The 10,546-nt window shown below is 44.8% G+C and overlaps 3 protein-coding genes across 21 annotated transcripts in view; 2 read left to right on the plus strand and 1 right to left on the minus strand.

Moving 5' to 3' along the window:
- Positions 1–6,520, plus strand: part of LOC147007760 (uncharacterized) — a 132,314-nt gene extending 125,794 nt beyond the window's left edge. For 2 of the 7 annotated variants that reach the window (XR_015053920.1, XM_085866462.1), the window contains 3 exons: positions 2,743–2,773; positions 3,008–3,051; positions 6,072–6,520. Coding sequence is in view for 4 of the 7 variants with exons in the window: in XM_085866462.1 (XP_085722588.1) it covers positions 2,743–2,773; positions 3,008–3,051; positions 6,072–6,234 (238 nt within the window). In the remaining 3 variants the exon portion in view is untranslated. Of the gene's footprint in view, positions 1–1,131; positions 2,512–2,742; positions 2,774–3,007; positions 3,052–6,071 lie in introns of those variants that run through there. The other 5 variants (XR_015053919.1, XM_085866461.1, XR_015053921.1 and 2 more) reach the window with 5 other exon arrangements.
- LOC147007759 (dynein axonemal heavy chain 17-like) overlaps positions 1–10,546 on the plus strand; it is a 552,046-nt gene that overhangs the window by 290,069 nt on the left and 251,431 nt on the right. The window lies entirely within an intron of this gene.
- LOC147007762 (uncharacterized) overlaps positions 1–10,546 on the minus strand; it is an 80,922-nt gene that overhangs the window by 50,983 nt on the left and 19,393 nt on the right. For all 9 annotated transcript variants that reach the window (XR_015053902.1, XR_015053901.1, XR_015053903.1 and 6 more), the window contains one exon: positions 3,727–3,924. Coding sequence is in view for 6 of the 9 variants with exons in the window: in XM_085866441.1 (XP_085722567.1) it covers positions 3,727–3,924 (198 nt within the window). In the remaining 3 variants the exon portion in view is untranslated. The remainder of the gene's footprint in view (positions 1–3,726; positions 3,925–10,546) is intronic.

The following is a 10,546-nucleotide window of genomic DNA, read 5'->3' on the forward strand; positions in this document are numbered from 1 at the left end:
TGTTTGAAATGGTCACATTGAGATTTCCGATGGTAAGTCAAGGTGATGATGGTTTAGCGGTGGCGAATGTTGATTGGTGATGGTAAAGGCCCATTCACACCTTGACGTTTTGGCCAGCTTATGCCGATTTTTGGAAAATTTGACTAAAACGCTGGGACACGTCGAATACGTTATGGGTACGTTTTGTATATGTTAAGACCACGCTGAAAAACACTGCCATAAGTGGTAGTACGCTGGCTTTAAACGTTGAACTTTTGGGTTTTCCTCAAATTTTTTCATGCTTGAAATTTTACGACGTATGCCGGCGTATGACTCACATGTTCCGCTACGCTGGCCATAAGTTGTAGGCACGTTATGCGATCGTTGACCTACGTAGAAACACGTTACTTGTAAGTTACTCATAAGTCGAAACACGTCGAGGTAATGTTTAGCGTACCCGAAACTTATTTCTAACCTATGAGTAACGTTTTGTAAGCACGCTACACGAACGTTGTTCACACTTTGCAACACGTTACTTGTAAGTACTACTACGACTTCTACTACTACTACTACTACTACTACTACTACTACTACTACTACTACTACTACTACTACTACTACTACCAACATCGACATCACTAAATTCTCTCGAACTACTACTACTAATAACATCGACATCATTAAATTCTCTCGAACTACCACTTCTACTACTACTACCAACATCGACATCATTAAATTCTCTCGAACTACTACTACTACTACTACGACTAACATCGACATCACTAAATTCTCTCGAACTACTACTGCTACAACTACTGCTACTACTACTAATACTACTACTACTACTACTACTAACATCGACATCACTAAATTCTCTCGAACTACTACTAATACCAACATCGACATCACTAAATTTTTTCGAACTACTACTACTGCTACTACTACTGCAACTACTACTACTACTAATACTACTAATACGAACAGTGACATCACTAAATTCTCTCGAACTACGACTACTCCCAACATCGACATCACTAAATTATCTCGAACTACGACTACTGCTACTACTACGACGACTAACATCGACATCACTAAATTCTCTCGAACTACTACTACTACTCGTAACATCGACATCACTAAATTCTCTCAAACTACGACGACTACTACTACTGCTACTGCTGCTGCCACTGCTACTGACATTGAAATCTACTCAACATGGAGTCTGGAACACTGACGGGTTCCTCTTGTGAAGCCCATTTGTATATACCAATTCCCCTAAACGCTGCCAATACGCCATTATACGGTAGCTGTAAGTTAGAAACACGTTCAGTAAGTTCTGTGGTCGTCCGGAAGACGTCAATCAAATTCGTCTCCATACGCCAATGTGCGTTTGAGATACGTTACACATAGGTTCAAAGCACGCGACTCATAGGTTCAAAGCACGCTACTCATAGGTTCAATGAACGTTACTCGTAGGTTAAAAATTAAGTTTCGGGTATGCTAAACATTACCTCGACATGTTTCGACTTATGAGTAACTTACAAGTAACGTGTGGCCGACGTGTGTAAACGATTGCGGAGCGTGCCGAGAACTTATGCCAGCGTATGCGGAACTTGTGAGCCATACGTCGAGTACGTCGTAAAATTTTCAGCATGCTTGAAATTTCACGACGTACCAGACGTACCACGTAATATGCTAGCGAACTTCATTGTTTTTCAGCGTGCTCCTAACGGATACACAACTTACCCATACCGTATTCGACGTGTCCCAGCGTTTTAGACACATTTTTCAGAGGTCGGCATACGCTGGCTAAATCGTCAAGGTGTGACTGGATGTTGACACTTCCAATTTTCAGGCGGTTATGATTTAAATCGGCGAGCGGCAGGTTTTTAACAGAGAGCGCCACGAGTTCGTCGGCGATACGTACAGCGTACTACGACTAAGTTAAACTATCGTTGGGCATAGGTTGTGAACGCCGACAACAGGCTAAGCATTCGTTGGTATAAGTTATCTTTAACACAACAAAACGTTCTGTGCCCGTTACTAATACGTTATGCATACGACCAACATGTTATGAATACGACCAAAACTTTAAAAAAAAACCTCAAAACTTCAGCGTACGCCAACGTTTTACGTGCATTTTTATACGTTGCCATTCGTGGCTAAAACGTCAAGGGGTGACTGGGCCTTAAGTAATAATGGTTTTGATGGTGGTGGTTGATAAACGATGCTTGATGATCATGGAAAGTTCGAATGGTGAGTCTGGTGAAGTACTTGCTGTTTCGGCGGTTACCTGGTGCGATGAGTACAAGCTATTCCAGAGAACTGTGCCAGGTGTTGTCAGTTCCTGCTGTTCTTGAGAACACCTGGTTCGTCAGTCAGTGCCTGCTTCTCCGAATAACACCTGGTTCGTCAGTACCTGCCGTTCTCGATGTTGTTGGTGCAGTACATATAGATTCAGGAGTGGCAGGTGAGCGCGATTGGTTGACTGCCCCCTTCGGAACGTGAACCCTCCTTCCGATCACAATGAAGGTTGTCTGTCCCTGTTTGCACACCTGGATTTGTGGACCTCATTTCGTTCCGAGAACATTTTGAACATACCTGTTAATTCATGAACTTTTTCAATTCATGAGATTCAACTCATATTTCCGAATTCTTATTTTATTAATATCATTATCGTTTATTAATCTCATGTCGTCATGTCACCCCCCACCCCCCCATCCCCTCCACCCACTCTTCCCTTCTCTTGTAACTCTTCAACAGTCTGGTTACTCGAGCGATACCTCCCGAAGTGGTGAGTTTTATCCTTCCTTGTTCGAGGAAAGAGAAAATGTTTTTAACGTTCAAGAACGAATCAATGAATGAATAACCTTGGAAATGGTTGAATGAATTATGCTGAACACAAAAAAGGTTATTATTCGTTCAACAAACTCTCAGCAATCAAACGATGGTATATTAATTGTTTTATAGTGAAATATTTTTAAAATCCGGAGTGTAATGAGTTATTTATTTAATATTTTCACCAAAGCTCATGGATCTGCAGGATCTACGTTCTCTCTGCAGGATCTACAGGTGAGAAACCGAAACTTGAGCTCGTGTGGATCTTCGCACCGAACTGGTCCGTTCGATGGTTTCATGTTCGTTTTATAACTTGGATCATGAACGGTTTTGGATGGGATTCACGATCCTTACCCGAGCAATGGATGTGTTGGTGATTGAGAGTGTCGGGGTCTGTGGGGGTCTTTGTGCAACTCTTTCTTGAGCAGTTCATGTGCTGCTCACATTTAAACCGTCAAACCTGGGTTCGATTCCTTCCCGCACAACAAACTGTCACCTTGCTACGTCACGGGCAGCCATCCTTCGGGTGAGATGTTAAGCCGGCTGTCCGTCATATTAGCATTAGCAGTGAGACGTTTAAGAACCTTCAATGTCTTCCACGAACAGTCGGTGAGTTATCACCGGCACCCTGTACAAATTACAAATCCCTGCCCTGAGTGACTGTTGGGAAGGAAAGGTAAACCCACTCTTTCGAATCGAATGATGAATGAAGTGATGAGGTATAAAATGATGTCATACATGTACAAGAGGGAGGGGAACACGTCATGGATGGGATTTCCATTCACAATTCAATTCCGGCTCCGCTCCAGACATCGTGACATTCACTAAATCAATGAGTTCCTGTGTGAGTACACAGCACGAATCAGCACGGGAAACACAAGTTCTCGGTACGGAGTGAACGTCACGTACCGGGTCTGGACCCCTTGTCCTCGGGTGCACCGACCATGGACCCGCGATCTTCCGGAGAACCTCCCGGACCGACCACGTATCCTCCATCGGAGCCGCTCGTGGATCCCGGGGTGTTCTCTGAGATCTCGGGTCATGGTGGACCGCACGTGGTGTCGGGTGAAGGACGGTACGCTGTGGTAACCGAGTGAAGAGCGCGAGCTGTTTGGGGAAAAAGCGAACCGCGAGATCGCGGTGTCTGATTGGTTCCCGCCACATCACGTGTCCATGATTTCAAATAAATACAAAGATTGAACGTTTCGTTTTAACGGATTGTTTGTGTTTCAGATTGTGTTGTGAAAGTGAAAATCGAGTCCGAGTTCGTCGATGATTATTCCCTTGATACGAAACATCGTTCTTTATTTTCTATTTATCGACAATCTTCCTTTCATAACGGAGTTATAATTATATGGGTATGTGGGTATGTAGGGTATGTGGGTATGTAGGGTATGTAGGTATGTATCATCTACTCCTCCGGGAGGATTTGACCGAGGAAGCTGAAACTTTCAGGGATTAATGAGGGAACCCCGACATTGTGTCTGTGCAAGTTTCGATTGATTCCATCAAGTTTTGAGGAAAAAGTTAATTCAGGACCCTTCGGGACCCCCATTCATGACGATAGGAGAAAAACCACGGGGTAACCTTCCCGGGTCAGATTACGGTCACGTGTGTGTCCGAGTGGTGCTCAGGTTTCGTACACCAGGTTTCGCTCAGGTTTTTCGTCTCCTTGGGCTAACCTGAGGCTGTCCCTTCGGGTGAGTGCCTTTAATGTCCTTTCCCTCAGAGAGGATGATCACCTATCTCTGTTATCATCTGAGCTCAAGCGTTTAACCGGAACACCTCTCGCTTGGTGTGCGTGCGGAAACAAAAAAATAAAACAAGCCGGTAGGCAGCCATGGGTCGCCGAGCATCCGATGACCTTTGACCCCTGATCTGAGTTAATCTAGTACTAAGCACTTACGAAATTGCAATCGAATCGGTTAGCCCGTGAATGAGCAAGGGGGCTTTGAATGGTCATTTTGCCCGAAAAATGCACTCATTGACCTTTGACCCCTGACCGAGCCGAGATAGGTCAATATGTCCTGAACCAAAGTTCTAGTACTCATTGAGTACGATGTACCTATGAACTTTCATTCGTATTGGTTAACCCGTGTAGGAGCAAGGGTGTCTTGAATGGTAATTTTGCCCGAAAAATGCACTTATTGACCTTTGACCCCTGACCTACTCGAGATAGGTCAATATGCAAATGAGTAAAGTTGTAGTACTCATTACGGTCTGTAAGCATGTAAAGATTCATTCCATTCGGTTCAACCGTCTTGAAGCGAGTGTACTTTGAATTTTCAGCGGGAATGCTCAATGGCCCTCGGACACCTAAGTTGAGAGGGTTGCCATTTGGAAACTATAAGATCAAGAAAAAAAATGGATGTCACATGGTGGATAGAGAATCACCTTGAGATTATGCATATCAAATCTCATCGAGTTCCATATGTTGATAACTACTTGGTATCAATTTGAATGAAAAGTACCGAAAATGCGGTTTGATATCGGAAATCCCCAAAATTCGAGGGGGTGCTGTGGGTGAACACAGATATAAATCGAAAATCCGGCTCCAATGTTTGTGCACAATGTATTCCAGATGATTAGTGTGAATTTTCATGACCATTTGACCATAACCCAAGGAGGAGTAGCATTTGGCACGAAGGCACCTCCAGCTCTCGTATATTATCGATTTTTGCCCTTTGACCCCTAACCTAAGCAATATCAGTCAATATGTCCTGAGGCAAAGTTGTAGTACTCATTGCGTGCTATGAACCTGCAAAGTTTCATTTGGATCGATGCACTCACCTGGTCGCTTGGGGGCCTTCAATTTTCGGGCATACCCCATTTGTAGGGGGCGCTGCGGGCAAAGTATTCCATATATCACAAAAACCGGAATATATTTGGTACCGATTTTGAAGGTTTTTCGGCTGTTGCTAGGGGACCAAAGCGTCCCTAGCAACCATCACAATTCCCAAAGCACTTGGTCATAAGATGTACCTACCACCCGAGTTTGGTCAAAATCGGCCAACGTTTACTACCAATTATGCTGATGACAAACGAACAAACAGACAGAATTACTGACAATAAGGGTCACCTATTTCGGCGACCCAACTGTTCAGCCTGGTGGATGTTTATGTGCCGCTCTTCCGAGTGCTGTTGCACTGTAGTTTAGAACTGTGTTAACTGTATACCTAAGCTCCAGATAACTGAGCTCTCTTCACCCTTGTTTGTCATTCATCAAAGCGATAATATCCACGTGCGTGTGGCAGGTGCTCCCCTGGTGACATCTGGAGGGGTTTTCCACCTGCTCGATACCTGTCAGCACATGCGCTTCCTCGACATTTCATTCTGCCCCTGTTGGACAAGGCGGTGGCCATCCAACTGAGAAATAGCTTTCCACACATCTCCATCAAGTACACCAGCAGCTGGTGAGGTCACGTGACCCGTTCAGAGCTACAAACACACCTGAGAAGGAACTCTCTGATCCATGCATGAGAAACCGATTACATCATGTCGGTTGAGGATCGTCCGACGACCGAACTGAAAACTAAATGTACAAGTGTGACATGATCATCACGTTTATCAAACATCACGTTTTGATATTTTTGGCTTAATTGGAGATTTGCTGAAAGGACTGCTTTTTGTCCGTCACCATAATGTACTGAACGTTCAAATTGACAAATGTTGTGCCAATAAATGTTCCCAAACTGAGAACCCACCTTTCTTGGAGTGTTATTCTTTCACCTTTCACCCCTGCGGCTTTTGCCAACAGATACAAAGGCTCTTTGTTATATTCTCTGGGTATGGGCCAAGGTTCGTGGAGGATCTGCAACACAAATCGTGCACACACGTGCAGACAAATACACGAGACAGCACCGGACAATTTCGCACAAACACGGCCGCTGAGCTTGGGGTGAGTGACGTCACTTCCCGAGGGCACTGCCATCTTTTTTGACGTCACTTCACTCGCCGCATCAGTGGGGCAGTCGAGAGATTTCCTCATCATGGATTCCAACCTACGGGGTTTGTCCACGCCATATCCTTTCAATGCTGAGCGTCCAGCGTGGAAGCAGAGCGTACCATTTTTTTAGTCGTGTGTGTGATTCTGCCACGGTCGGAATTGAACCGCCTTCCTGCCAGACTCAGGGTTCATGCTCCAACTGTTCTGACACAGAGTCTGAAAGTCTTTGTGGGTGAGTCCACGTTTCGTTGGGCATGTTGGTGAGAAATTATCAAGGTTGTCCTGGACTGAGATCGTGGAGTCGTGGCTTGGGATACCAGGCTTGACTCGGACAACACCAGTTGGTTGTGCCATTCGATTAATGATGCAAAGTTCATCTTCTCGACTATAAGAGAGAGGTTCGTCCGGCTGTCTGACGACATTTTTCTCAGAAAGGGCCCAACGGATCTTCGTCAAACTTTCAGAAGTTCATCAGTCGGTGATTTCAGGATAATAATTATTTTTTTGAGAATTTTGAAAAACAAACTTTTATTTTTTGTAATTATTTTTTAATCACTTGATAGAGTGCCGAAGACTTTGTCGCTATATCAAAGGTAATATTAAATTACTTTTTATCAAAGGATCATGGTACCTCAATTGAAAACAAGTCCAACACCAAAGCTTTGTTCTCTGAACTGTGAATGTTAAAATCTTCGAGATGAGGTTGAAAGCCCTGGAGGGAAGAATGGGATTTTCAAATCAGATTGAATAAAACTTTATTTTTTGGTGGGGGATGGGGAGGGGTACATAAAGTCAAGGCTCATGGAAGAGCTAGTACATTGAACCCATCAGGATGCAACAGAACAAACGGTAAAGTGGAGAGAGTGGGGGTACCAGCAGTGGAGTTAAAAGACAAGATGGAGGCAGATTTGGACAAAAGTGGGTGTGGGGAGGAATGGAGGCAAGAAAGGATGGATGGGGTGGACATTATAATGGATGCAGAGAGAAATTCTCAGGAAGGAATTCGGGGGATTCCGGTTCGGTGATCAACTCATGTGGATAACTGATCGGCACTCTCTCCGACCAGTTATTCACAGTTATGTTCCCCCGACAATTTACGTTGAGTTTTACTCTTTCATTTTTAGTTCGGCTGTTCGAAGAACAGAGAGCGTGAGCGTGAAAATGTTAAAGTTTTTGGTGCAAGTTATTTTTTCCTTTTTAATGTTTTTATCTACCACATTATTTTTTATACGCCCGATATAAAAATATATATATATATATATATATATATATATATATATATATATATATATATATATATATATATATATATATATATATATATCATCCTTTTGTGTGTCCATCCACAATGTACGTTGAGTGTACAAAAAAAAACACAAAAACTCACTCGAGTCCCAATACATTGATGCGGAAGTCCTAGTCCTTCAGAAAAGCACCAGCTCAAGTTTTATCCAAAGTACTAAATAATTCTACAACTTTTGGCCTTCAGGTGAATTGGGTTCAAACCCCCCAATGATGCAAGTCGTCTCAATTTGATGCGTACCTGCGTCCTCACCTGTCGGGACTTGCTTTGGAACTGGTGACCATGACTTCAATTCCTTTCGCTTTATTTACCCAGGTAATATAACTCGACTCCATCAATTTTGGGAAACAAACCTTGCATGAGACTGGGTCACCACTGAGCACGTGGATATTATTCGCCAATGAGAAAGCGCCGAGCTGCCCGAGTTCTACAACTTTTTTTTTTTTTTAAACACTATACCAAGCTGTTAGCTTGGTTGTTTTTACAACTGACAGCTTGTTTTTACCAATAAATATCAAGTAAACAATTAATTTCTTCATAAGTATTTGAGTTGTGTTACTACATATTACATCAAAATAACCCTCTATCATTCTCCTTTTTAGAAATACAACTCATAAAGATAAATCAGTTGAATTAATCGAGTTATTACCGAAATCATATGTCACCCCCCTAAACGTAACCAACATTGATTAATTTATAATACATGTATATGCACTAACCAAACAAGAATGATTTTAAATCCAGTTGCAGAAAATCAATTTTGAGCTTGATTGCCTTTTTCTAAAACTACTGATATATACTTATCTTTAATTATTTCATTTCAGATGCTTGTGCTGACAATTGATCTGCAAGTATGGATCTGGAACCACCTGTTGTGAAGCGTCGTAAAATTGACACTGATCACTGCATCATCTGCTTTAAACCCCTCAACCCTAAAAAGCAAGAAGTTGTAAAGAACCCAACATTTAATGGTTTGAGTGCAATCTTGAAAGCAAGTCAAATCAGAAAAGATGACATTTACGAAAGTATCTGGCCTTTGCAACAAGACATATTGAGTCTTGATTTGAAAGTATTGTTGCGGATTCGCGCCCGCCGGCGTGCGGACGGCCACGTAACTCGAATCGCGGCACGTCGCCCACCGGACGGACAATCCAGTCGTGACCCTCTCGGACTAACGCCGGGAACCAGTCACGGGTGGACCTTTCGGTCTCACCGCGATCGAGCCAATCGGCCCCCGCGTGGGATAGGGTTGCTCGCCAAATTCGACCTACCTAAGTACCCACATGGAGGGTAGACCGGGCGATCGCACCTCGCCGCAGGTCGACTTCGGACACGGGCCACTTAAGCGACCCGTTCCGTACTATCGGGATAACCGAGCGGTGTTATTCGTCGGCCTCGACGGTTCGATTAATTATCGGGCGTCTTAGCCCACGACCAACCCTTTACGTGAAGCAAGATGGGGATTCAATGAAAGAAATGACGAAGCGAAGCGGGAAAACAGTTCAACAATAAGCACATTTATTTCGCGATGAACGGAAAGCACACATATACAATTCCACCAAAAGCACATGGAAAAGAAGAAGACAAAAAGCAAATGCAACAATGCAGATCTATCCGACTACCGGGCACTCGGCAACACTTATACAATTTTACTTCACAGACGGCGCCGACAACACATATTCCCAAAACAAAAGAAAAGAGAATCACCCTCCAGGATGAGGGGGGTAGGCGGGCCTGGGGCCGAGACCGTGTCGGGCCTACCCGTCTGATGATGAGACGCGGGGCGGCGGTGGTGCCTCAACTCCGCGGGCCTCGCGGACAGTGTCTGGTAGGGGGTGGGAAGGGGGCCCCCTTTGTCGCACTATCTCAGCGCGGGGGGAAACAGGAGGGGGTTGCTGATGCTCGGGGAAAGGAGGATTTCATAAAATCTCGGGTCCCGCGACGAGCGTCTCCACCACGACCTCGGTCGCGCCGCCGGCCTCTCTCTCCTCAGTTCCCCGAATCCGACGCGAGCACCCCCTCATCCGCCTTCGCCGCCGCCGCCTCTCCACAGCTCCGTCCTCTTCACTCCGACTCCGCGAACTCCCAACTGCACTGAACTCTTCCTCCGCTTCCAACTCAACTCTTCCTCCGCTTCCAACTCAACTGACTCGACTGACGAACGCAGTCGTTTTTATAAGCCCCGTGGCTTCGCTCTTTCATCTTTGACCCTCTGCCTCCGACCTTTCACCTCGCTCCCCATTGGCCCGAGGAAAAGTGGGCGTGAATGCTTTTTGATCCATGAATTTGCAGATAGCGTCCGCCCTCCAACGCCCTGGAGGCGGGGCCAAATCGCCCCTCGCTCACCGATTGGACGGAACAAAAGTGGGCGTGAGTCGTTTTTGATCCGTTTTTCTTCAGAAAGTCCGCGATGCTTTTGAACACGCTGCACGGTGCGCACCCTACACGAGTCCAGCATCGGTGCCCACGAGTGGCGTGAG

This window comes from Eptatretus burgeri, chromosome 26, assembly GCF_056783735.1.
Source record: "Eptatretus burgeri isolate ZD-2024b chromosome 26, Ebu_testis_v1, whole genome shotgun sequence".
In the NCBI taxonomy this organism is placed as follows: domain Eukaryota; kingdom Metazoa; phylum Chordata; class Myxini; order Myxiniformes; family Myxinidae; genus Eptatretus; species Eptatretus burgeri.